The following is a 27,836-nucleotide window of genomic DNA, read 5'->3' as shown; positions in this document are numbered from 1 at the left end:
ATCATATACATATCATCATCAGGATGCTTTGACAATCACAAAATCCATCATGCCTTGTCGTAGTGAACTATCTAAAAATACTAATCCATGTATGGCCTGCACCATTAGTGCTGTGTAGAATTTTGACTTTTAAACATACGACGGGATGTTTCTCTAAACGGGTAAAATCATCAAAACGTACGCCAAAGAGCCTATTTAGGAAAATAAATAATGTTGCCGTAAAATCCCGAGAGATAACCCACCTAACATCAAGAGCTAATCAGGTGAAAATATGGAGTGGCCTAATTTTCGGTGTACAATGAAGAAAATTTTAAAACATTACTATTTTTAGTCATGTTCCTTTCAAGCTTGTTATGGTGGCAAGGGGCAGCGAAGCAAAGATAACTGTACTTCCCAGCTAGCAACGTTCGCTTATATTCCGCCTTAGCTAAATGGCCGCATTTACGCCGAGGTCATCATTGACCCCAGTACTACTATTATTAAGAATCTGGGGGTATCTTTCGTTGTTTAAAAAAAGAAATAGCAAATCAAGCCAAAAATAGGGGTGGGCTATCTTTCGGGGGTGGGGGTATCTCTCAGAATTTTATGGTAGGCACAGTTAAGCTCTTAATTACTTTTGAATAATTAACTTTCTAATTGGTAAATCTAAAGGTATGGCTTCAGTAATATACTTTCTGGGCATTATCGAGAACCACTAAATCAGTGCAAGTGCACGAATCAGCCTTCGCTGATACTTAACCTAATCGAGAACTACTCTGGGATTGCTTGCGGTCTCTCTTTTGTTTGTGCAACAGTTGAAGCTTTCTGCCAAGCTATTTGATACCTTTGCTGCGTCTACTAATGGGTATGCCTTTTCTTCTTGCAGCGTTGCTAGTGCTGCTGAAATGAAGCTGAAGGCACTTGGAAGGTATGTTTCCCTCCCTGTATCAATTCTAGGTGCCACCCGGGAAAAAGATTGTGTCCAACGGTCGGGGGAATGCTGAAAGCAATTTCACCATTCTTCCTAAAACTGAATATTTTTTACAGCATCAGCTGTACCGGGCTCGTTGTACCGGGGAGTGTCTCGTAGGCTGAAACGAACGAAGCGTGCACGTGTTTATTGCAGGCGGCTTTGGTGCCGAGAGAGGGCGAGTAAAGCAGTGGAACTCTTGCCCTTTTGCTGATAATAGCTGCGTTCGGCTGATCGCGATTGTGCCGGGGATTACGTGATCACACTCCTTGCCACCTGCTTTTTCTTGCCTTCGGTTGCCCGTTCGCTCGATGCCCTAAGCCTCGGCGCGCGAGAATGAAATGGCCAAAGCACGCGCCGGAGCCGGCGGCTGCTGCTCGGCGGCGTAAACGCGCTCGTCAAGGAGGATGTTGTCGATGTCTAGGCGCCGGCGGTCTCGCCCGGCTGTTGGGATGGAACGCATTTGACGTCACAATCACGACGCGTGCGAAAGCGAAGCGGCACGTGGAAAAGAACACACCAAGCAAACATTAGATGTGCCAGTGTGACCGAGCAATTTGTCAAGTGCGTCTGGAAGAATGTGTTTGGTGCTAGTGGTTCTGTGTGCGGGCGGTAGTGGTCTATGCGAGACACCGCGCGACGCGTCGTCGGAATCTATGGTCAATCGCGACGCAACATTATCGAAATGTCGTACCGGCCGACGCCGTCTGTTCGCATCGCACCGCACGAGTGTTTGCACAATTTTTCTGAAATGGTTACAGTCGCTGACAGAATGAGAAGAACAGGGCGTGTTTTTCAGATGCTTGGCTTCCAGCATGTGATCTAAGCCTTTCACGGCGCTTTGGCTGCATGCGCACGTCCGAGTTGCACGCGACGTTGAGGTGTTATCGCAGGTGTGATGCTCGCGCTGGAGGCGGGACAGCCAAAGCTTCCCCCTGCTGTCCTCACCTTATCAGTGGCTATAATAGATTGATTTCATCAAGCGATGAATGCACGCACAATGCCACCATAACTTTAGTTCACAGGAGGCTGGTGAGATCACTTTATACGATAAGGAACTGAGGGAGAGGAGGAGACGAGAGCGTGCGGGGACGTCGGGGCACCGAGTTCTGATTTGAAGGATTAGCAGGTAGATACAAAGGCTAACTTCCCTTGTCTCTTCTCACTTCTCAAATTCGAATGCATTCGAACAGCAAGTAGACAGAACGGCAGGTAGCCACCAATTTAGCTACCTTCGTGTCTACCCGCCATTCTTCCAATCGGAGCTCGGTGCTCTGATGCCGTCACCTTCTCTCCCTCACTTTCTCACCGTATCAGGCTAGTTGGTTTCGGCTATAGTCGGTGACAGGTCAAGAACGAGGTGGAAGCTCCTCCCACCCCTTTCCACTTCAGCGGAGCGAACGCTGGAGAGAATCTCTCCTCCTCTCCTGCATTCGCTCTACTAAAGTGGAAAGAGCTGGGAGGAGCTTCCACTTCGTTCTTGACCCGTCATCGACTATAGTTGATCCTACCGCAAAAATAAACCTTTTGCATTAAATTTTTTTTTTTTTGATTTTGCTACGGATACATTTTTTTTTTTGCGACATATAACGCTAGAAATTGAGTGCACAAGCCGCTGAAACTTAACCGAAACTCCCGCTGCGATTCCAGGACAAACAAAGGGAGAGGGGTGGGGTGGGCCCGTGGGCCTCGGTACAAGCGACGGCCTGTACCACGGGCGATCTTACATACTACATCCGGTGTCACATTTTCAACGTTGTCAGTTGAGCCTGTCGGCCCCTCAGATCAAACTTCTTTATTCAGTAGCTGTGAAAAAAAAGTTATTGTGACTTGCAGTTTGCGTTCCTAGTTCAGTTCTGTCTATTAATGTGTTGAACCAATTTCGAGGCAAGTCAGCAGCTGTCGAAATTTTGCTGCCCTTTAAATGCTGCCCTTTAAATGGCAATCCAGTTTCCCAGGTTGCAGAAGAGTGGCCACTGAGCACGGCGCCGATTCCTTTTTTTCTAGCACTGTGGACTGGAACGATCCCACGCTGGTGGCGCGGCTCTTCGGGTTGTTCCTCGGCACCTGCGCTCCAAAGGGTCAGGTACGCGCATAATGTTACCCGTCGCATACGATTGTCGTGGGAACTTCCGAGAAACTTTATTTTGTGGGTCTGGCAATGGGGCGGTTTGCCGAATCGCCTTTGCCCTTCCGGTAAGCCGCATTGCGTCACAACAATGATCGGTGTTTGACACTTTTCCCATTTGTTTACACATTGACGCTTAACTATTGGTGTCGTTTTTTATGCTGGCGGAATGCTGAAGGTGGCATGTGATGTCTGCGTCCCGTGACAGCGTGACGTCACGTGAAACTACGTCGTCACGTGATACTGGGATGTCGCGCGTCATTGTGATGTCATGTGACACTGATGTTGTGTTGTACCACGACGTTGCGTCGTACTATGTCCTCGTGCTGCGTAGTAACGTATTTTGACACCTTTGCATCACGCGACAGTGTGATGCCACAATGTCGGGTGCCACTATATGACGTCGCAAGACGGCGTTGCGCGACGTCGCGGGACGTCGCAGTGTCGCACAACACTGCGACATTGCGTAATACTGTGATGTCATGTGATGTCGCATTACGTGACACTGAAGTCACGCTGCACTATAACATTGCGTCATCCTAAGGCGTCGTGCGACATCGAGGCATTGCGTGACATCATTATGTTGTTACCCGACACCGTGGCATCGCAAGACGGTTGCGTTTGGCGACACCATGACTTCACTTGATGTCGCATTGTCGCGTGATGCTGTGATGGCCTTATATATTAGCAAAACCCTCGCAACATGCTTTTGAGTTCTCTCTTTACTGTGCCTGCAAAAGAAGGACCGCGAGGAAGCTCTATACATGCTATGACCGGAACGCCTTGGGGAAGACCAAAGAGGCAGCCAGTGTTTTTACTGTCCAGGATCTAGCAGCGATTCCGGAGGACCAGCGTCGGAGCCCTGCCAACACACGGATCCGTCTGAAGCTCTTCCCAAGCCTGCTGAAGTCTCGCGAGGCGGCGACTCAACTGCCACTCGCTCTCATGGTGCGTGTCTTTGTTTTGCGTTGTTTTGTCATCACCACACAGTATGGGTTTTAGAACTGCTTTCCAAGTGTCACGCAGAGTTGTTACAAAAACATCAGTCTTTCTGTGCCGACATCATATGACATTATTGTGCCGTAATAGTGTCACAAAACGTCACTCTGTCACGTGACGTAATGGAGTCGCACAATGTTATGACGTTGCGTCACGGTGTAAAATCAAAATCAAATTTGACTCTTGTTTGTACTGCATAAGGCCGGTCTGCCTTTAAGGTGCGGCGACACTGGTTGATGCTGTAGATGAGAAATTTAGCCAGTGCAGCACCACTGCTAGCCTGGGGTCTTTACCGTGCACCACGCAGTAGTGATACACGACCGCACGCCGGTACAATGCTCATCCAGATCGAAACGGGTAGGGGTGGGGATTGTACCCAGAATCTCTGCGTTCTGCAGCGCATATTTTCGCTTCACGTGCTCCGAGCTGGTGTGCACTAGCCCTCTCTACTACGTCGGGCCATCAAGTTACGTCACGTGACCATGTGATGTAACGCATCATGTTACATCGCGTGTGCACGAGGGTTACGTGGCATTGTGACATCACATTCCACCGAGGCTACATTTGTGTATGGAGATGGAAACCCTTAGAGCCAGCCCTACGAATGCAAGGCATTTAAAAACACTTCGTCCCTCGCCGGGAATCTTGGTAAGGCCTAGAGGGCAGAGGGGTTAGAGAGGCTTGAACGAAGGAGCGCTTAAACGACAGAGTTGTTTCCTAAAAAATTTGGTATGTCTTTTAAATGCGTGAGCATTTATTGCCCTGGTGCATGCAGCCATCTTTGGTTTCGACTAGGCTGGCTTCGTTTTCTCAGTATGCAATTGTGGCATAGGCACATGGTTTCGTTTCCACGGTATGCGCAACGTAAAACCGAGGTGCAGCGACGACACTTTTTCCGCAAAATCGCCGACACCCGGGAGGAAGGACTGGCTCTTCGAAGACAACTGTATGCGTCCGAAACTGCAAACGCTCAAGAGGACAGACTGACTCTCGGAAGGCAGTGAACCCCCGCGCTAAATGCTGACGCATTCCATCAAGAATCGGCGTTGCTACGGCGGGGATATCGGAGTAATTTTTTGTTGCTCTCCTTGCTCTCCCTGCACCTCTGTCTGCACCCCGTACAGTGTCTAACCATTCCTTCCGCTCATTGTCTCGCTCGCAGGTCACCTTCAACGCCCTGTACAGCCCAAACAACACAAATGTCAAGCTGAAGGGGATGGCGCTCCAGTTCGTGCAGTCAATGTGTTTACAGTGAGTAAGGATGTCCCCCTCTCTTTAATACTCCTAGTGTATGGTTTTTTTCACTGGTTCCCCGGTCGACCCCCAGGGGTTCCCCCGTCATCCCAAATTTCCTCGGTTGTCCCTAGGTATAGTGTTCATCCAATTGAAGCACTATTTTAGAAGATCTGAGCTATCCACTAATGCACGACTACGTTCCAGACGTTCCCTTGTACATACACTGTGCAACATTGTTAGCGCGAACACAATGCCGGCGCATTTAGCGCTGTGAGGAGCGTACGGCGGCAGCGACGACCGGAGCCACTCACGAACTTCTCACTGCTCCAGCTCTCGGAGGGGATGAATGGGACGAGAGGGGAGCACGGCTTGCGGTGGACATATCGAGATGGGAAATGAAGGAGTGTTGTTACAACGTCGGTCCTCGTGCGTCGAAGGTGTCGGTGCTCCAGCAACGTTAAGCCTAACGGCGCATTTTACTTCTAGAAGCTATTAGCATGCATAAAGTTTCACCACTTAGGTTAGTGCATCAAACGACCAGTTTTTACTGCACTATTAATCTTGATGACAGCCTTAGAGAAAAACAGAAAAAGCCGATGATTGCTTGTTCATGCTAGCAGTGTCACTCTGTGTACATTATTGTTTACAAGGTCTATAGGCGTCTGCACTGTTTTATTGCATTAATGATGAGACCGGGAGAAGTTTCGTGAGTATACATCAAGAAAGATAGTCGTTCCTTGAGATTAGAAAGATCTGAGAACCTCCGTTTTATTGCATTGCCTCGTCCTACCGGACGAACACTGACCAAACGCTGCTTGCATGCGAGCCAAGTCCACCTTCTTGGGGACTTTTTGGTGAGCAACAAAAATGTTTGGGAACAAGCTGTGCTGCTGCAGATTGCTTGGCTCCCCAAAAGTTGCCAAACAGTGTCAGTTGTTTGTTCATCTTGTGGGACTCTGTTGTTGCTGGAACATTTTTGTGGAACAAAGGGCAGCCGGTCCGATTTACCAGCGACTCTTCTCTTTCTTTTCAGCAATTCAGAACAGCAGCTGAGCCTCGTGGGCCGACAGCTGATGACGTCTCTGCTGGCTTTAGCGCTGCCTCCCGAAGAGCTGGTAGGCTCAGCAGTGTTTCACCTTTTTAGGATGTCTGCCTCGGCAGATGGGACCATACTACTTGGACATCGGGAAAATGTTTAATTAGAGCAACAAGAATGCGCTAGGTTAAGGGGAGACCCTGGTCTTGATAATTTTTTTTCTCATTTCTCATTCAGTTTATATTGGTACTTTCTCACATCTACTATAAACGCAAACTTATCATTTTTCGATCTATTATAGTTTCCAATGAAACCCTCAACTTCATCGCATTTGTACCTGAACAACTTTTCTACAATATCTCCATCAAAAACTATGGCACAAAGTATATACGCAAATTTTACAAACAAAAGAAAGAGCGACAAAACCATTCTTAGAATTTTAGCTTCATCCTAAAAAGTTATCACAACTCAATATTATTTCGCTAATAATTGAAAATCAGTCATTGAAGTCTTGGCCAATTACCAAATATTGCGACTTACATTATTCAAAAATGTTCTCACACTCTAATTTATGGAGTATGCAACCCTAAAAAAATCTATTCAGATGCAAGTTCTAGATCAAAAGGAGAAAAAAATTAATCCTGAAAAAAAACAAAAAAAAAACAGGAAAAGCTCTTTAAAACATGCCTGTGAACAACCTGAGTATGAAACTTTGAAACAATCTGTGTAACTGTATCGTGATGAAGAGAGACTATTGTATTTCGTACGACCGTTTACCAGCAGCTCCAAGCATCTGATTGTCCCGCGCGCGAGTCTGAGTCCTCCGCGGACCCTATCATCCAATCTTGGCGATGATGAGGACGATGAAGTGAGAAGGTGAAGCGAACATGCCATTAGTTTAGATCGTTGCAATATAAATGTGTGCTTTCTGAGTGTAGTAATTAGAAAATGTGCTGTAAGTGACCTGTACAGGGGGAAACTGAGAGAGAGAAGGAGACAAGAGCACGCGAGGACGTTGAAACACTGAGCTCTGACTGAAATGATCAGTGGGTAGACACCAAGCTAGCTGCCTTTTTCTCCACTCAACCCTCGAACGCGCTCGAACAGTGGCGTCCGGCTCCTGGCGTTCAGAGTTTGCATTAGAACGCGAAGTACCAGACATGGTTCTATTTTCGGAGTCCCCAATCCCCCCTCTGCGATTGCCGAGTATTCCCGGTCCGGTTCAGCCACAATAGAGCACTGCACCCGCTTAGCCTCGTCGAATGTTGGGGCAAACGAGCGAGACAAAAGACGGTTTGCCACGGGAAAGAGGATAAAGTAGTGACTGAGAAGAAATAGTTTTTTTGACTTCTGATAAAAGGCTTCCAGGAAATACAGTGATTCTGCTGCATAATCATGGCGGAATCGCAGTATTTCAAGGGAAGATGGCGTGTTTTCTCTCGCGTGCCAAAATAAACGTTATAAAAGGGACAAGCTGCAAATTCTTTCGACGTTAAAATCATCGCACTGCCCCTTTATGTGCGGCATGCTTTATCTGTGCCAAGGCGTGGAAGGAATTTTACAAAGGGCTGGCAATAATCGAGAATCAAACCTACCCTAGGAATTCATGGCCGTACTGTCACAATGTGCTTGGATGCTCGGAACATGTTCCCCAGTTGAGGCATATTCCGAACGCAGTCGAGCTACGCGTTAAGGCAGCACTGTGGATCAGACACTTGCCACGTTTACGCATGCGTGTGTAGCTGAGCATCTTGATGCTATACCCTATGCTGGGAACTTTGAAAGGTGGATGGAACAAACTAAACGGGCACAGCCCGTTTAGTTTGTTTTATGCAAAACAAAGCTGTGTCTTTGACACAGCTTTGTTTTGCAAAGTTTGTGAGCTTGTGAATTGTCTTGATATGATAATTTCAAAGGGGATTTAAGGTTTCTTGGGTTTTTTTACTCCTAAACTTTTAGCAGCCACTTCCCTTATACTTCACCTCACTCTGAGGGTACTACTACCCAGAGAAGTCTTCTTATTGACTACTTCGTCAATTTGAATGAAACTTTTAGGGTGCTATGTTGGTAATCATATAGAACTGTAGGCTAAATTTCAGCTAGGCAAACCAATCCTGGAGGTTTTACTGAGGGTTCACGTATACCGACGTAGAATAAAAAGTCTGTCTGTTTTAGAAATTCATAATTTTAAAACGGTACTGATAATCAATTGTTTTTCTGTGGAGGATTGTAGAGTAGAATACCTGTAGTCAGTTACTATAAAAATAAATGTCATAGATATTGGTTCTTTTCAGAAAAAAAAAAAGTGTAAAATAAAGAATTTATTTCAGAAAAAATACTTCAGGTAACGGAATAAAATGTTTCGACAGTATCCCTCAGAAATTCTGCAAGCTGATAATGCTACTTTTTAAAGATGCAACTTCTAAAAGAGATTGAAGGAAGTGTCCCCCCTTAAGTGCAAGTGCAGCAGAAGCTACAAGAGCGAGCTCAGGCTTCGAGCACCGTTGCCGCACGTCTGCACTTGTGCAGTGTAGACATCATTCTGGGCAACATGCTCGCACATGGAGTGAAGCAAATCACAGTCTGTGCTCTACCACGTGTTCGGTGATACACTGTGATTGGCCGCGAGTGATTGACCTCGCCTGTCTTCTTTTCAAGGATTCCAAGCTGCGGGTGCTGGCGTGTGCTGCCTTGGGTCAGCTGGGACGCAAGCTGCCCCATCTGGCCTCCAGCGACCTCAGCATGCTGAGTGCTCTCTTTGAGGGTCTCGCCAAGGTGCGACTGGACTAGTAGCTGGAGTAGCGACACTTCAGCTGTAGACTGGATTGAACTTGATAATGGCGGCTCAACCCTTTATATCGGGCGATCACAGTTTAAGCAACTGAATTTAGCTCCCCCCGAAAAATTGACATGTCATGTGTCACTGTGTCACATTGTCATAATGTCACATTGCCCTGTGACGTCATGTGACATAATAACGTTGCGTGACTTATGACGACCGATGACTTCATGATGTCATAGTCATTGTGACATTGCATGACTTATGATGTCACAGACACTGACATCACGTGACTTATGATGTCACATGATTTCATGATGTCACGTGACATGGCATCATGTGACATCACATTGTCCTATGACACTGTGATGGCTTTATATATTCACAGAACCCTGGCAATGTCTTTGAGTGCCCTCATAACTGTGCTTGCAAAAGGAGGAGTGCGAAGACACGAGGAGATACCATGCATTTAGATTGCCTTTAAAAATGCCAGAGACAGTCAATTTTTTTTTTGTCGATATATTTTGAGACGGTTATTGACGAATGTTAGCAATGTCTGCCCAGGAGGAGGGAGAGGTGCGAATGGCGCTGCAGGAGGCGCTGTCGATGATGGCGCCAGCCTTCCAGGCTGCGGACAGCGCCACCCAGGATCTGGTGCTTGCTCTGGTTGCGGCCAACGTCGAGAGTCACAATCCGGCCGTGCGACAGGCCGCAGTCGGCTATGCGGCCACCGTTTTTGGGATTCTACACGTCCCGTCACGTTACCTGCTGCTCCTGGCTACTGGTGACAGGTGCGCTGCAAGCAATAGCAGACCTTTTGCTAGCCTCTTTATGGTCCCCCCTTATCGTTTATGGGTGTACCTCAAAACATCCCATTCGCATTTGAACCTTGCGCATTTCGTCCCATTTTCTTTTGGTCCTTTTCGTTTGAACCTTCTCATAAAATCCGAACCAGTTTTTTTTGCAACTGGTCCCATTCTCATTTTGCCTGTTATCTGAAAACGTCCCATTCGAATTTGGACTTTGCGCGTTTCGTCCCATTCTCATTTCGTCTGTCTCGTCTGAACCTTCTCATAAGAAGACCCGAGTCAGTTTCTTTGCAAGTAGGCCCATTCTCATTTTGCCCACTCGCGCTACTTCGGTAGGAGCATGCCAAACTATGCCATTCGGTTAACCGAATGGCATAGTTTGGCATGCTCCTACCGAAGTTATTTATTTGTGGCTTTATTGCCGAGTCTTGCCTTGTTTCGGTCCCGATTATACCATCAGAGATAAATAGGGTCCTTCGTTTTTAGGTGAAACCCAAGATTTTCCTATATTTACGTCCAAAATATTTTTTTTTTAAAGTTTGGTATAACACGATTATTAACCAAATTTAGTACAAAAATTCCACCATTTTCACATTTTTTTCTTTGGCATTGTAGACTTGTGAAGCTCATTAACGAAACTTGTTGAAAGTGCGCATCACAGAAGCGATGCAAAAGATGTTTGAGTAACAGAAAGTTCAGTTGGGCTAGTTGGGTCATGACTGGATAGAAGCGCCGAAGGACAGGGACAAAGTGAAGAAGGTAACGACAACACAGTCGACACAAAATATTACTTTCTGAAAAAAAAAAAAAAAAAAAAAAAAGGACAAAATTAAAAGCAAAAAAATGAATTAAAGCGAAGGCATTTTTGATAAGAAAGCGCTACCCCAGACTACCGGATGGCTCGCTGACGTTGCTGTGCGTTGCAAACAAAAGTTTTGATGTCGAGAAAGCATTTTCTCAGTTAAGATGCATTCGAAGACTGGACAGGTCTACGATTGGACCAGAAACGCTGCGCATGCAGATGATTTTCTATGTCAACAAGAAGTTTTTGAAATATTTGAAATGATTAAGTGAGCTCTTATACCATGTTTTAATCGAGTTATCTGCAGATGAATGACCGGTTTGTGTAAGTGTAAAACATTCCATGTCCTAAAATGGATTGACACTTTTTTTGCGGAAGGCAACGACTGAGTGCTGGCAGCGGAACTTGTGCATTTTCTTCCTGTCAGAAATATAGACCGTTCCAATAATCGCCTTTTGCACGCTTTGTCTACTGGACTGGCGAAGGCATTCTATGCGTGCACAGTAGCTCTTTTTCTTTACAAAATGATACGACGTGCAGCGCACACGTCCACAGCCCAGTGCCTTAGCATTTTTCACCTGTGTGAAAAGTGTAGTGTTGTGCCCATCTAACAGATGGCGCCACCTTTCCACATGGCAGCATTAATGTTTTCTTCCCAAGAGCGACGGGGAAATAAAATCACTTTTTGTTCAGCAATCACGGGGTGTACAGCTAGCTCTCTTGATCCCTCCTCGGCCACCTCGGCTGCTGTCTTATCGTGACCGTCTGGTCGGCCTGGTCGCGACAATAAGCGCTGAAAAGGTCTATAGGCGGTGACTGATTAATGCCCCATCGCCAACCTCTTTGTTCTTTGGCCATTTCCTTGGGAAAGTAGTAACACAGAATGTGTTTTATCAGCCTATTTTCGCGGAGATCTGTAATGCTCTGCAGTAACATTTGACTGTAACAAAAAAGCGCCACCCAACAGCATTACGCTGTAGGGAACCATGGGGGTTAAGTGAGAAGGGCAAAACGAGAACAGGCCCAAATGAGAAGGGTTGAAATGCAAAGGGCGAAACGGGAAAGAGCCAAATGCAACGGGTCAAAGCGAGAAGATTTTTTTTGAGAACCGTTGTTTTGAGAAGGGCCAAGTGAGAAGGGCGAAACGAGAATGGGCTCAAATGATAACCACCCTCGTTTCTCGCCCCACTTTAATCTAATTTAGTGATTGCATTCCCATGGATTGTCCACCCCATAATGATGCAGAATGGCATTCTTACTGAAGCTAACTCCGACATAGCCTTGAAAAGTGAAGTGTTTGCATGTTCGAAGAGAGTTGGCTGGTTGTCAAACACCTGTGCTCTGAGCTCTGCTGGCCACTTGATGCAACTGTGAAAGACAATAGCAAAAGAAAGAAAAGAATGAAGGAAGCAGGAGAGAGGACTCTGAGACACTTCAAAGGACTTCACTAACTGCAGAAACTTCAAAAACAAGAAAAAAAAACAACAAAAAACAATACAAAAGTAGGATGTTGTGATGCTAGACACGTTGTGTGCCTGAAAGGCTCAGACTGGAGTTAGCGTCCACCGTGTTCCTCATAAGGCGCAATCCTGCACATGGCGGTTTGATCAATAGATAGAAATAGAACTTCTAATTTGTTTTGTGGGTTGGCATTTGATTGGGGTTCTACAGTATGTAGCAAAGTGATGTAAGGAGGACTTTGTTTTAAATATATAAAGACAAACCGAGCCCTAATTGCATTTTTCCGACACAGCAAGGAGGAAATCCGCAAGGAGGCGCTCAAGGCGCTGCATCCGGCGGAAGGAGACGGACCTCGTTACCCACCGTTTCCCAGCATGCTGGAGTTTATCATAACCAAGGTGAGATGCGTCGTACATTTTTAGAGCCTTTGTAACCGTGCAATGGACCTTGCTTGCTCGTGTCAGTGTTGGTCACATTGTAGCAAGACCATGGGAAAGAGTGGCCACAATGGAGCACAGCCGTTGGTTTGATGTCATAGTGTACGCGACCAATGGCATAGTGCTGCACAGAGTTGGAGGATGGGAGGGGATGGTAAGTGGCCCACTAGCACGCTCTTCTCCCTCCCCCTCCGCTGCATAGGAATTGGGGCAGGGCAGGAACTGCGCATTAGTAGAGTAATCTGGCAGGTAGGAGGCATCTTACAGTCAGACTGTGCGCGTGGTGGCGTTTCAGAGAAAACGACGCAATGCTCTCAAAGAAGAAAAATCCTTTATAGATTTGCAACTTCTTTGCCATGTGTCACATTGCATCTCATCCCGATAGAAATTGCTGCTCGTTAAAAAACGGGCAATGCAGGTGTGCAGTGCACCTGCATTGCATTTAACAAAATGGTCAAGTTAGGAAATTTTTTCGTTTGTTATTTTACGTTAAGAATTAGTGCAGGAAAGTGCAGGGCCAAAAGGATTAAATTCTGACCTTTAAGGTCATAGTGGTTTTGGCTGAATATTTTCGAATCACATATCGAATAGTTCCTCCAAGTTTTCACTACTGTTGTACCATGCTTAAAAGAAAACCCAGCTAAACTCATGAAGGTTGTTCCCCAGCTTCCACTTGTCCATTTATAAGCTAATTTTAATCTAACAATATTTATGGACTGCAATCTCAGAAAGTTTGATGCCTTGGAATGGCAAGTAGACGACGAATCTTATATACAGTTACCTATAGAGATGCCCAGCTATAACTAACTGAGTGGATTTACAAATCTTGCTATGTGCAAATATTGTCACGAATGACGAGGTTAAACAAAGAATAACTGGGGAAGCTGAAACATTTAATGGGGCGAACTTGTGCCCAAAAATAAAAAGGGAACAGAAGAAAGCAGAATGTCGCGGACGTCGAAGTCGGCGTGACAGCAGAGTCAAATCTGGGCGAAAACTGACTCTGGCTCGCTACGTGAAGCCTCTTATGTACACGCGTGGGCTTCTGGAATAATTGGCGCAGAAAGTTCGACATGTAAAACATTTGGACCTTGAACAAGTACCAGGATTCTCTAATTTACCAGAACACTAAACTGCAGGAATAGACAAAAGACACGTTGCTCCCAGGAATCGAACCCTGGTTTTTCACGTGGGAGGCAGGCACGATAACCGTTAGGCCACGCGCTGCCTACTTGGCCGGTTGCGCGCGCCGCAATATTCTTTTTCAATCTCAAATCTAAAGAAAAAAAAAAGGGAATACAGTTTGTGAGTGCATTTCTACCTATCATATACACTTGCCTAACAGCCACAGTTAATTTGGAACATCTTACTGCAATGTAGACATCAACATTTCCGAAGTTTCTGTTTCTTTTTAAGTACGCCAGACACGCGCATGCGCCATCCCGCTTTGAAAGGGTGCTTTTTTTCCCAATCACGCAATTGCAATGCTCATACTTATCCAAGAGTTGATTGCGGCAGGTTACCTTGTTGAGTTTGTTTCTTATCGAGCACCGGTGCACTGCGGAGAAGCAACATCTGCGGAGCTCACTTTCGCGGGTGTCGCTTCTCCGCAATGCACTCATACTCAGGAAGAAGCACACTTATTGAGGCTAACACACAGCAATCAATACCTTGAAAAATATGAATATCGCAGTTCATCTCGGAGCGAATGTCGAATAGTGTGTAATTCTAATTGCGGTATCTGCTCTGCTGATATTATTATTGCTTTTTTGCCGTGCGCTGGTGCTTGGTGAGAAGCTTTTTCAATGGAGATAATCAACCTATCGTGACTTTGCCAGCTGTTCAAATAGCATGAATATTACAGTTAATTGTGGATAAAATATTGAAATGCGTCTAAAGTTTGAGCGTCTGCATAACGCTAGTAGAGCTTCAGTTTTTCAGGGAAAAATATTTGTTACCTCTTTACCTTCATTATAGCGATATCTCAAATCTCTGTGCCAGCATTAAAAGTATCCTTCAACTTTCTTCACTATCGTAGTCGTGCCTGTACTGTAGCAGCCTTTACAAATGCAAAGGTTTTGTAAAGTAGTTCAAACCAAGTACCACTTCAGAAGAAAGGTTTGCCATTGTCACATAGTAAGCCATCCTTGAAAGGGCTGCTGCTCTTGAAATGATAGGTTTTGTGGTTTCTAGGTACTTGAAAGAGATCTCGATATGTCTCCGAAAGTCTCCAAACACCACTAGATCCTTCGAAATGAAAAATCTTTGTGGACCACATGGACCGGAGGTCAGACTGTGCTTTCCTTTGGTGCAGGCTCAACCTGGCTTGGCGCCAAGCGTGCACAACCGCGACCGACCTTTCCCTGGCCTGCCATGGAACCGGGTGCAGTATGCCGAGGTAGGTTCATTCACCCTCTTTTAGTGCAGAATTGCACTTCTACCAAAGCTAATTTTAATCTAGGCTCAAAAAGTGAAGCATGCCACTTCCGAAGGAAGTTTGCCCGCTGCCAGACAACTGCGCCGCGAGCTCCGCGGGTCACAAAACGCAGCTGTGAAAGAACAAAATAAAAACAGAAGAGGCAGGAGAGAGGACTTCAAGACGCTTTGAAAAGACTTCACCTGCTGGGAAAGCTTTAAGATTGACGAGAAAGAGGCATGGGGAAACCTGCTCTCCATACATTGACCTTAATCGTTGTCGCCCTTTCTGTCCCCCAGATCCCCTCCGAAGCGAAAAATGCTTGATCTATCTGGATCCCACGGATGAAGTCGGCGTATGCTTAAAGTGTTTGTGCAGCATTCTTCGGAGTTTGTGGTAGACATTGCAGTTTTTTCTTTTGGTTATAAGGATGCTATTTTATTCCAAACTCTGTCTTTCTTTTGTGTGACGGTGGGCATGTCTTGGGATCTTTTTTTCTTCCCATAAACTGTTTGAACCCAAATGCCAAACGCCGGCATCCAGCGACCGGCATTCACGTTCAAACAGTGAGTAAAGACCACCGCTGCGGAGACAAAGCCAGCTAGTTTTGCATATGCCCACAGACTAGCGCAGAGATGGTAGAATGTCGAGCGTACAGTCGCGGGGTTGTATGTGTGATTCCTATTTGCGGCGCGTTTAGAATTTCATTCGTTCTTCTCGATTTACCACTCTTTCGTACAGGAAGTGTCCCCTTTGGTGACGGGTTCCATGGGGTTCACTCACTTTCTTCACTATGAGCCGTCATGCAACTTGCACGTACCAAAATAGGTATGTGCAAGTAGCGCAAGCGGGTAGTTATCAGTTTTCCTCCCGCTGCACAAACAGCCGAGGCGCAATCAAACGCGAAGATATCACGCAGCTTTCAACAAAGGGCACCGTTTTGGAGGGGGTCTAAGAGACGAGTCATGCACCCACTGGAAGTGCTGCGGTCATCTACAGGGTGTTCTTAAGGGGTATTTGGGCATGAAAAAATTAGCATAAATAAACCGATGAGCGGAGTGCATTGAAAGTTGTCACAAGGTGTCTTTAGGCGGTGGTGCATTTATGGTACTAAAATTTTACGAGCATAGGTTTGAGGGAAGAAAAATAATCCTGAAAAGCCTAGGAAATGCAGCCCCGTCTTTTCTCCGACAAATTAATGCTCGAAGAAACGATGGATGAATGGGCCGTGTTACCGAGGGCCCGAACGCTTGAGAGCCTTGCAACTTTGACCCAGGTTCTGCGGTACCTGAGGAGCTGCCTGCGGAGCGGCGCGGGACTGCCCCCGGCGGACTCCGAGACGGACCTGGGACGGGAGGGGGCGCCCAAGGTGCTGCGCTACCTGCGCGCGCTCTTGGCCGGGTCGTCGCCGCTGCCGGGGCACTACGCCCGCCTCCTGGTCGGGTTCCTGCCCACCGCGCCGGGTGAGTGTGTCCGTTTGGTTCCGTTTGGGGAACTCCTCGGTCTGGCGAGCAACGTGTTAGCATAGCTTGCTTCCGGTACGCCGCCTGGAACGCATCTCCGACTGGCGTGCTTAGCGTCTCATCCCGCCCACGTGTTGAAAGCGGTCCCGAAACGGCAACAAATGACTTTATGAAAGCTGGAGCGTCATGTCATCGTCGTCGCCGTTGCACCGCCAGGACGGCAGCTGGGGACAGCGTGACACTTCTATGACGTCGTCGGGTGGAAATTGGAGACTGCATCTTAGGACGCGGTAAACGCACCGGTCGGAGATGTGTTTCAGGCATTGTAGTTTCGGTACTGCTTTGGTTTGATGAGCACCACACTAGTTTGGGTCAATACAGGGTTTAAAGGGATTATTGAATGTCAACCCCAGAGCTCCGCTAACTGCTTCCGAGCAGCCATGGTCGTCGACGGTTCTCATGAACTTTGGCAACTTTTTCAGACGTATCTCCCCTTTGCGCACTTCTGGAGCTGGTGGCGGCGGAGCCAAAGGAGTTCGCACCTCTCTTGGACAACCAGAAGACGGCACTCAAGGTGATGAAAAAAGCGGAAAATGACTAGTGTATTTACACGATCGTAAGTCGACCCCCCCCCCCTTCAAATCTTGGCAAAACGGAAACAAAAAACTATTTTAGGGGCACATTTTACCGCGAAGACGGGAGAACTGCAGGGTGTCTCTTCTGGTGTGCTTCGGTTACGCACGCAAGCACGAGGCACACGAGACGTTGAAGCGTTACCAAAGCTAGGAGGCTCGAGCTGAAGGCAGGACAACTGAACCTGCTCCCTGTTGTTCTTGTGCTGTCTGCGACTAAACACTACGATTCGTCCGCGCTGGTGCTGTCCTTCCTGTTGTTATCACTGCTACGTTCCCAAGGTGCGTCGTCGGCGTCCGACGATACCTCGCACTTCGCTAATGACCGCATCGAACGCATCTTCCGCGCTTGATTGGTGGTCACGTCGAACATCACGGGTAGGAACCGATTGCGCATTTCTGTGACGTACGTTGCGAGCCTGACTTCTAACTCCGGAAGGCATCCAGACCCATCCAGACTTTGGCTCACGGAAGCCTCTTCATTTGCCGTCGCAGGTCAGATCCGTCACCGTTGCAGACGTCATTGTCGCACCACCCGCTCTGACGGGTCGAACTTGTGTCCAGCAGCGCAGTTTTTGACTTTTGGGTGAAGAATGGCCGTAAACGAGCCCCGTAAAGCTAAACGCACTATCTCGACACTCGATCAAACAATGCGTTACCATGCATCGTGCAAAAAGAAGCAGCGGGAAGTGAAGCTGTTCCAGGGTTTTAGCTGGCGCTCCGGAGTGGCTCCTACGTCAAGTACCGCCACTTAGTATATCACTCTATGCAGCCACCCCGGGAGTCGGGCGTGCCGCGCGCCATTTGCCGTGCATTATGGTTAATTTGCAAATCGCAATAGATAGAACTTGTAAAATGAGCGCACAGAATGGTGCAACTCCTAACAAGCCAAGCTGTTTTTGATATCGCAATTTTGTTTTTGTCAGTGGGGGAAGGCTTTGGTTCGATTATAAGTCGATCTCCCCACTTCAGATTTTCAAAAATAGAAAAATGGGTCGACCTACAATCGCGTAAATACAGTACATAAAGTGCCACACTTTTTGAAAAAACCAGAGACGATGGACGAAGAATTGGAAAAACACAAACCGTCGTCTCTGGTTTTTTAAAAAGAACATTGAGACGTTTTTTGTTTGTTTCCTTCTTCGTCAGTTGTCTCCGTTTTTTTTAAAAATGTGTAACATCGACCAGCTCGCCTGTTCACTTACTCTGTTTTCACATAAAGTGTGTTGTTATTGATGGCGGCAGCTGTTACATTATTAAAAGGTGGCCCTCGGGGTATTTGCTTTAGGAATCTTGCTGATTAATAGAACAGTTCTTGGAGATGTGCCTTAGGAGGTGTCCGAGGGACGCTTAAGCGCTGCCACTCATATGTGCTAGTCTGGGTTCTGCGCCCTTTGCTGTTCTCATGCCACCACGGGTTTCTCTCTACTCTGCTCAGCACGGTGCACTCGTCATTTCCACTTTTCGCACAAAGAGCGCATCTTGCACGGGCGTAGCCTCGGGAGCGTGGGCACGCTAGCCTTGTCAGGGCAGTCCTCCAGACACACCATACACAACGACGTTTGGCTTGTCCACACGCAAGACGAGTACTGAAGTCTTCCTTGCAACGTCCTCACGAAGCGACGCACAGCGCCTTCTGCGTTATCGCCGCGTTTGGCGCTGTAGCGCGGGAAAAGGGAGCACGTTTTTTTGTCGTCCCGTCCGGGCGTTTGCGCGAGTACAAACTCGAGACGAACCGACGTTGCAGAACCTGCTGTCGTCGTCCAAGGAGCAAGTGCGGGAGTGTGCCGCCCAACTGGTCGGGTTTCTGGTGGCCTCTCGCACCGGGGAAGCCTTCCTGGGGGACGTGGACGCACTCTGCGGCGACGCCAGGAGTGAGGTGAGCTCGCTGCCCGTTCGGCTCGAATTCCGGTGACTTTGCGATTTTCAATTTGCGAAAGAAATGCTAACGACGTCTCCACCGGCGCTAAGATGCTTAGAACGTGTCTCCGACTGTTGTGTTTATCGCATCCTAAAAAGTGGTTTCGATTTTCGCCCAATGACGTCGCAGAAGTGTTGCGTCCTCGCCGGCCACGGTCCTCGCAGTGTCGCGGTAGCGATGGCATGTTTGGCGGGCACCCGTTCCGCTGCAGGTCACTCTCTGTCTTGACAATCCAAGGAAGCTTCGACAGCCGGGAGTTGGGACCCCACGAACAATGGCGACACCCGCGTTCGTTCGTGCTTTTTGTCGGGGCTTTTACGCCCAACCACCGGGACTGCAACGTCCGACAGCGTGATGTGCCAGCTTTTGTGACGTCGTTTGTGCCACTTTGGGACCGCTTTCGGCGCGTGGGCAGGATTGGACGCCGAATGCACCGGTCAAAGATGCTTTCCAAGCACCGTACCAGTGCCAAACGTGTTGCGGAAAGATGGTGCAGTGTCTTGGGGTGACCGCTCTACAACTGTCGAGGGCAGTGTGTCTGTCAACCTGGAAAGCGTGGAATCGTTAGGGAATCTGGTGAGTCCAGAAAAGTAAACAAAAAGTCGGGGAACTTCCATTGAAATGAGCATCGGTCAGGGAAATTGGGCCGACCGCAAACGACGTGAGCGTGCAGCTCAACTGGCGTGCCACTATAAATGCGATAGCAAACGTACAAAGAGACGAGCGCGGCGACGACACACTCTTGGCAATGCCCGATTAGCGCCATTGGGTCTTAATGTTGTTGGACTTAAAGCGAAACGGAGTATTGTCCGCAGGCAACTGCCGGCACCGAGCGATGCTTTCTTTGGCATATTTAGTCCGCGGGTGACCGTCAGCGTGCAGCTGGTTCCCGACGAAACGTAGCTTCCCACGTGGACTTGCGACATCGCGGGGGGGGGGGGGGGAATCGTGCGATGTATGGAGGGATATCGCAGCTAATGTACGTCATCAGAACTTCGGACAAAAGCCAGTTAATAACTTAAAATATGCGGTAAACCTCCTCCTCCCCGTTACCGCAGTTACCGCAAGGGGTCCATCCAAGGTCACTGAGAATTTGAGACCATACATGCCCCCATCAAAGAAGCAGAACCCATGAAAAATCGTCATTAAAACTTGTTCGTGACACACTCCACTCTCGAAGAAATTTAAGCTCCGTGCAACAAAACATGGCAAATCATAACGTACGCATAGTACTCACAGGACAGATTCTGTGATGATCGAGGCTAGTTTTTTTTAGATGCGGAGCATCTCTTGCTCGGGTCTATGTCCCGAGCAAAAAACCCAAGCATCTTGCGCTTGCAATGCCACCAGGACACAGTAACAATTCTTAGTTAACACACAATGTGCTGTAACTTGAGAAAAAAAAACAAGTTTTTTGGTTCAGAGTAACATTTTAGATTTATTTGAATATGAGAATGCAAGGCGAGCCATTGACCGGTCATGTCCGCTTGCATCGCCTTGGCAATAGAGGTCTTGTGTACTGACCTTCGCACATTGTATCTTTGCCGAGAAACATTTGCACGTCGCAAGCAGCAAGTCTCCGGTGATCGTTGCCCCTCTGGCCCATTTTTCCCACCTTGCTGTGTCTTCCAAACCATTGGTGACGTGCAGATCCCGTAGGAGTGCAATGTCGTCCTGTATTGAAAATTGCAGTTGCGAGGATGCTGCCGACATTGCGTTCACAACGACGGCTAAAGCGGCCGCAGCCACGGTCCTAGAAGCCATAATTTTCTGACTGTGCTCATCTTGGCTTTAGCCAACTTCTCGCGCATAACAAATCCTCCTTGGAGGAACAAAAAGGCTCTTTGTGTATGCACGCAATTTCCGAAAAATAGCACATGCAAAGCACAAAATGCGGTTAGCGTTCGGTGCATGTACAGTGGCGACGACGCTGTTATTTCCGTATGCAAAGCTTTTGCGTGTGCTTTTCTAAAACTCCCTATTAGCTCACAAAGAAGCTTTCATCATTAACATAGTCTCTCATTCACAAAATTTGTCACGTCTCGTCATAACGAACAATCTAGATAAAAAACAAATCCTTGTATAGCTTGCACCAGTGCACAGTGCATGAAATTTCAACTTTGAAACATGTATACGCTCTGGACTATTGTCTAGAAGCTACGGTACTTTGGTCCTACCTGAGAAAATTGCCATACAACTAGTATTTTTTGTCTTCTAGAATCTGGAGCTTAAGCAAGGGGCCCTGCTGGCTCTTGGATTCACGCTCGCTCGAAAGTACCGGCATCGGAACCAGGACAACGTTGTTGACAGTCCTAGGATGAAGGCAGCTGTGGAGGTGCTCTGCAGGCAGTTCTGTGAGTTGATGTCCTTAAGAGATGAGATGTGCAACCATAAAGGAGTTTTTGGCCACTTTAACTAGTGCAAAAGAAAATTTTACCCATTGAAAGACCTCTCAATGTTAGACGTATGAATTTTAGCCTTTTTCTTGTTTACTTCTTTAAAGCTCACTTCTAAACTGAGATTAAGAAATCCTTTTTTTTTTTCACCTTATGCGCAAGTTTTATTGTGAGACATACGAAATTGTCTGCATATTTGGTAATTTTGCCAAATGCGTTTAAATGCAATAGCTTCATAGGGTGGGTGGTGCCTAAAGCAGGATGACCCTTAAGGCCCGTTCAGACACTTGCGACCTCTTAGAACCGTGTGTCTTGGAACTTCTTAATTTCTCTTACGACGAGGGGACACACTGGCGCCATCTATTGGGTAGCAGTGTAAACTTGGCGGTCTGGCATACTTTCTATTTCTCTCGCGCATTATCCTTTCTTTCTTGGCTCGAAAAACTTTTGTCAACGTTATGAACGAGCCTTTCTCAAAGGTATTACGCACATTTGACCTCAAAAATCCCGCAAAACCTTCGCTCTTGTGAAATACAGTTCCAGGGTCACCGCGTAGATGGCGCCAATGTGCCAGTGTGTTCTCTCATCCTAAGAAATTTAAGAGGTTTCATCAGGTCTCGTCTCTCGGTCGTACTCTGTTGCAAGTGTGTGAACGGGCCTTTAGCCTTCATTGCCTAAGGTGGGTGGTGCTCTTAATTCAGGATGTGCCTAGGGCAGGCTTTTGTATGAAAACAGACTACGTCTCACCATTGCCTCTTCGTGAAGCTGCGTGCGCTTCCCTTCCGCACGACCTGGATACAAAGCCTTTGTGCTGAATTTTCTGGGTCACCAAGAGAGGGGAGGGCACTTTCTTGCCCTTTCCGCTCCTTGTTCCACGCAATTTCTGCACCACCTGTTTCTGCTCCTCTCTTTCTTGCCCTTTTCACCCCTCTCCACTCTACACGCTTTCTCACCCCTCCCGCTTCTGCTCCTCCAGTTCCTGTGTGCTGGATCTGTAGCTCAGTCAGCAGCACACTCGGCTTGAATGCTGGTGACTGGGGTTCGATCTCTGGCACCAGTTGCCATTTTCTTCAAGATAACTTAGTGGTTACGGGCTGACTGACCTCCACATTTCGTGCTTATCGTCATTTTGAGTCATCGCCCACCCCACTTTTTGGGTAAATATTGGGTTCCAAAAAAAATACAGGAGGATACTTAAGCTTCGCTTTGCTTTTAAGGGCTGAACGGGGTAGCAAAATGTAAACCCCTACTCGTTCCCAAGTCATGCAAACCTGTCTGCGTGGCCTAGTCGATAGCATGTCTGGCTCGCAACTGAAGGGTCGGAGATTCGAATCCCTACTCCGCCTAAAATTTTTCGGATTTTTCTTTAAGGCAAATGAATTACCTTATAAAGTGAAAATGTTTGAGACATGCAGCAACCTTTCATTTGCATTGCGTGTCATGTTTTCATCACCTTCATTCCACACGTGAGCGCTGTGGGCTGTTTGAAATTCCCGCGCGAGGTCATGTGGCTGTGATGTCATGACACTATCAATCAATCAGGATTTTTCCGTCTGCCACCAACACCGACGCCAGCTTTTCTGCCACCCGAGTTCCTTAAAGCTATCGCTTTAAAACACTGAGTGATTGCCCACCCCTACAAATACCTCAACACAGACACCGTTATTTGTGAATATTCGTCCTACCCGAACGACGCAGCCGTGGACCTTACAGTTGAAAGATGTCCATGGCAAAGTAAAACGAAGGAGGGAAAGACACTTCTCTTTGTTTACACATTTCCTCCCAGATTTCTGCGACCCCGGAGTCATAGTACATGCGTGCGAAAGGAAAGCGATGGGGAAAAAGTTCATTCGGACAAGAAAACAAAGTCGAAAAGATAGCACAAGCAGTAACCTATTCAGAGATCGCAAGGTCAGCGTATCCTGGAATGTAACCGCGGAGTGTAAGGTCAAAGTCCGTCTCCCGGAACGTCGCGAGCGCAGTTGGTAAGGTTGCGCGATATTTAAGACAAAGCCGACGGGTAAAAAAAGATTTGCTGGAACGGCGCACAGATGTTTGTAGTCGAGCTCAGTGTTCGTAGTGCCGTCCATGTCATACAGCAACGCCGCCTCAGCCCTCAATGATAGCACGCCACGCATGGACGCACGCATGTATGCCCAAAACAAGGAAGTTGTGCAAAAGCCTGCTCCTTGCTTGCTATTGACAAGGCGTCTTAGTTGGCCCAATGCCAAAGTATTTACCAACGTTATCGCCGGCTTTCCCGCTTCTTCAGCATCGCTCTTCATCGCTTCTTTTGTCAGCTCGCTCGCTTGCTTGCTTGGTTGCTCGTTGCACCTGTTAATTTTTCTATTTTCTTGTTGACTTTTTTTTTTTTAAACTAACGAAGAGAACATAGGGGTGTTAGAAACATGATTTCACGGAACAAACGTTCGCGCTGTATGCCGATCGGCGGTGTTCATAGCGCGTGTGCAAGCGACGGACTTTGTATTCCTTGTGCAGCTGTGCTAGCTATGTACAGGAAAATGGGCGTTCCTTTAGCTTTTTCTAAACTTTTCGTACTTACTTACCGAGACATGGCCCACCCCACTTTTTTTTTATGAATTTCAGGTGGCAGGGGGGTGGGCGACGACTTGGGATATTACGGTACGCGGCTCTTGAGGTTGATTAGCCCTATAACGCTACCACTTTAAAAAGAATGGACAGGCTGGAAAACCTTCAATCAGAAACTAGCCAAACAGAAGAAGCAAGCTGTGTCACTACCCAACAATGATATTTTATTAGCTGCCTTGGTGGCTCGAGGCAAAGCGCCGGCCTATGGATTTCCTGGTGGTGGGTTCGAATCCCAACCAAGGTGCTCGGAATCTGATTGAGGCTTATTGCACAAAAGGTGCTGTGTAACCGAGACTTCATTTGTGTGAAAAAATCCCCAGGCGGTCGAAAGTAATCCTCAGTCCTCCATTGGGGTGAGCCAGATGTCCTTCGAAAGGTTTGTCGTGTAAAACCCCCATATTTTACGTTATATTGTTTTCAAAAACTAACGTTGGGTGGCCAATACGAGTTTGGTAAGCAAGAATGTGAAGCCTTAGCCAGAGTTAAGAAGCCCTTTCCTTCCAGAACCAGCGGTTCATTGTAGCGTTGTTGCAAACTTTGGAATTTGAAGAAGGCAGGACGAGTCCCGGTGCAGGGAGTTAAGATGGGAGAAGAACAGGGAAAATCACACTCGTTGACATCGGTGGTCCCTAGAGAATGAATGTGAAAGAAAGCGACAGAAAAGAGGAGAAAGAAAGCAGACGATGGGTTAGATGCATTCATTTTGCTGCAACAAGCTGAAGTTGTTTGAGTGCTCGTCAACTCTCTTTTATTTTTATACAATGCGTGATGCTGGTGTTCTTGTGCAAAACAAAGGTAGAGAAACGCTAGATGCAGACGTTGCAAGTGACGTTTTTCTGCTTTCTCGTTAATATCGAAGCATTGCCAGCAGTACAGTCTCATCGGGCCCTCCAATGTCCGCCTCTACGCCTCGCTGTTCCGAAGTGACCGGAATGCACGGGACCTATCCCTTTAGATTATCATATTATCTCTATGTCGTTGTGCTTGCAGTGGAGGCATCCAAGCTGCCCTTGGGTGCTGGCCTGCTGTCGTGCTGCATCGCTCTCGGCGAGGTGGGTTGTGTGGCTACGCCCCCATTTCCTGTCGGGGACTCGGAGGCCGATACGCCGCCCGAGGACCCGGGCCTGACCCTGCTGGCCCTGGTTAGAGCCCTGGGCGCCGTCCTGCACAACGCCAAGGCACCCGCCAAGGTCTGTCCTAGAAGCTTGATCCGTGCAAATTCGCCATACAGCTCACTGTCTTTAACCCTTTGACGGTCGCCGCTGTAGATTACACGCTTGAAAGAGCCTGACTAACCGTGAAACCGCGTGCACCGCGGTAGGTGTTGCTATTTGTTAGGTCTTTGGTGAACTATATACATTATATTCGCACAGTGTTTCACTTTGCTGGGACGATATATAGCTTTGAAATTATGGACGCTCTGCGCATGCGGTGTGCGCGAGATGGTTGCTTCGCATGTCGGCTACTGTGGCAGTTGTGGCAATTGGAGCGTTGGCTTTTCTGGTTCAGGCTTTTAATGCTTCTCAGAATTGAATTCAGAGTATGAGAGCTGATCATCCGATGGAGAAGCTGTCTAAAGTACCTCCGGTTCGAAATCTGAAACTGCTGGAATGTCGCGGAAGCAGACACGTTAAAATGCAACCGAATGGAAGAAAGGTGACAATGTTTCGCCTTCAGTATTTCCATTTAATGCTTTTAAGCCTGAGCAGCTTGCACACACTGTATGTACTAACCTACTTGAAGTAGTGCTATGAGTGCAATGTACCTAAAGTACTTCCCAACACTGAACCCTCCAACATAAAAGTGGTAGAGCGTGTTGACGGATATCCCATCGTGTCGTTTTCAATGAAATAAACTTTGTGTGCCTAATTTTTCTTTTTTTTTTTCATGCTTCACGTGTTTGGGAGGTTGAGGCTAGATTTAGTGTCTGCCGCATTCCTTACGAAACGTGATCCCGCACATGGCGGTTTGATTGATGGATCGAAATATAACTGCAGGTTTTTTTTGGGTGACGCTCATAGCATCGTTTTTTTCGGTTTGAAGTGAAGCAATTGGCGTCATGCAGGTACGTGAGGAGGCGGCACGCACCCTTGGTCTGCTGTGCTTGGGGCAGAACCACTTCCCCCATGCCAGAACCGTCCTGAACAGCCTCGTGGAGTCCAGCATGGAGGTGGGACGCCCGTTATCTCCGTCCAGGCTCGTGCACGTGACCACGTGACGTGACATTAGATGGCGTGACGTCACCATGACCCATGACATCACCGTGTCACGTGGCACGATGTGACGAGGTCACGTCATAGCGTCGCCCAAAAACGCTCGACACCATGACATAACAGTGTCACGGTGTCACATGATACCCTTCGTAGGATGTCACATGGCACCCTTACGTGGAGGTCACATAAGCAATATAGCCTCGCAGGGGTTATACTGCTTATACGACCCTGACCTGTGTGTCGGCCGAGTGTAACGTGTTGCTTTCCTCATGAAACCGAGCCCTATAACAGAGTCTACGTTAGATGTTCGATTCCTTTTGGTGACCTTCGATCCGGGTAAGGCCTCATTCACACAGCCGTTTTTTGCCGGCCCGGCGAAAGCGCCGGCCGTCCTTTCTGCCGGGGGAGAGGGTGTTGGGACCGGTTTCCGACCGAAATCGGGTCGCCGGACCCGAAAAGGGCCAAACGAGGATCTTTAACGTCCCCGGCACCGGCGGGAGACCAGAAACGCCGGCGCCCCGCCCCATCGAGGGACGGCCAATCACAAAATCGGAAACTTTCGCTGAATCTGGCGGATTCTCAAAAGTTGGGTGACCATGGGCACGGCCGCGGCGGGGGAATTGACCATACTGTGCCCTAACCACCCTAACGACGAAACCAACAAAGCTCGTTTCGGGAAGGAGGGAGGCCAGCGAGACGACGGGCACATTGTGTGATGTTTACGGCTTTTGAACAACGGGCATACAGAGATTTGGATTTACCGCTGAGCTGCTGTTTGAAATGGTGAGACCACATCGGTTCCTTTGCGATAGACGTAAATATGATTTTAAGGAAGAACAGCGGAAGGAAGAAAATACGGTCGTTGATCATCGGGGACGAAATGCGGCGTAAGGAGTGATTGATGTGAAACGTGCTTGCGGTGGGTCTTGTCACCTTTGTTTCAAAACGTGGAGACAAATAAAATAAATGTTTTGAAACATGCAGGATCGTTATCGACGACCCAAACGGAACAAGGAACAAAACAGTTGTGGCTGCGCCCATCGACGCTGATAGTCTGCTACATATGATGGTCGACGCCGCCACAAAGCAGCCACAAATACGGGATTATGAGATTGGTAGTAGAGATCGAGGGAAGTGTGAAATTGTGCTCGAAATTACAGGATACAAATGTTCGACGCGGAATTTGAAAGGTGCAAAAAGATTTATAAACTAGGTGGTGCAAGTTACCGCTCAATATAAAGGGACCCAGCCGCCAGCATCCATCTATTGTTATAGCCACCGCCGGCAGCTTCGTCGCCGCTGGTTCGAACATTCCTCCGTCCCCACACCGTCCCGTTTTCGGCATGGCGCCCACGGCGCTTTCGCCGGGATGGGGCGAAACGCCGGCTGTGTGAATGAGGCCTAAGTTAGCCACCTCGGTGACTGTTATGGATCCCCAGGTGGTGGGTTCGAAACCCGACCGTGGTGCCCGTTGTCTGATGGATGCTTATTGCAGAGAATGCGCCACGCAACCGAGATTTCGGTTGCTTGTCAACAGATTTCCAGGTGA

At 47.7% G+C, this 27,836-nt stretch overlaps 1 protein-coding gene across 1 annotated transcript in view; it reads left to right on the top strand.

Moving 5' to 3' along the window:
* LOC121835355 (proteasome adapter and scaffold protein ECM29-like) overlaps window positions 1-27,836 on the top strand; it is an 86,894-nt gene that overhangs the window by 5,485 nt on the left and 53,573 nt on the right. The window contains exons 5-19 of the mRNA XM_042289483.1: window positions 866-907; window positions 2,957-3,035; window positions 3,903-4,025; window positions 5,239-5,327; window positions 6,346-6,427; window positions 9,007-9,123; window positions 9,692-9,918; window positions 12,492-12,597; window positions 14,951-15,034; window positions 16,329-16,515; window positions 16,998-17,089; window positions 18,895-19,026; window positions 21,287-21,422; window positions 25,065-25,264; window positions 26,140-26,244. Of these exons, the coding sequence (XP_042145417.1) occupies window positions 866-907; window positions 2,957-3,035; window positions 3,903-4,025; window positions 5,239-5,327; window positions 6,346-6,427; window positions 9,007-9,123; window positions 9,692-9,918; window positions 12,492-12,597; window positions 14,951-15,034; window positions 16,329-16,515; window positions 16,998-17,089; window positions 18,895-19,026; window positions 21,287-21,422; window positions 25,065-25,264; window positions 26,140-26,244 (1,801 nt within the window). The remainder of the gene's footprint in view (window positions 1-865; window positions 908-2,956; window positions 3,036-3,902; window positions 4,026-5,238; window positions 5,328-6,345; window positions 6,428-9,006; window positions 9,124-9,691; window positions 9,919-12,491; window positions 12,598-14,950; window positions 15,035-16,328; window positions 16,516-16,997; window positions 17,090-18,894; window positions 19,027-21,286; window positions 21,423-25,064; window positions 25,265-26,139; window positions 26,245-27,836) is intronic.

This window comes from Ixodes scapularis, unplaced genomic scaffold (assembly GCF_016920785.2).
Source record: "Ixodes scapularis isolate PalLabHiFi unplaced genomic scaffold, ASM1692078v2 PGA_scaffold12__126_contigs__length_90152505, whole genome shotgun sequence".
In the NCBI taxonomy this organism is placed as follows: domain Eukaryota; kingdom Metazoa; phylum Arthropoda; class Arachnida; order Ixodida; family Ixodidae; genus Ixodes; species Ixodes scapularis.
The sequence above is the reverse complement of the archived record's forward strand: the minus strand, read 5'-3'. Positions and strand labels throughout refer to the sequence as shown.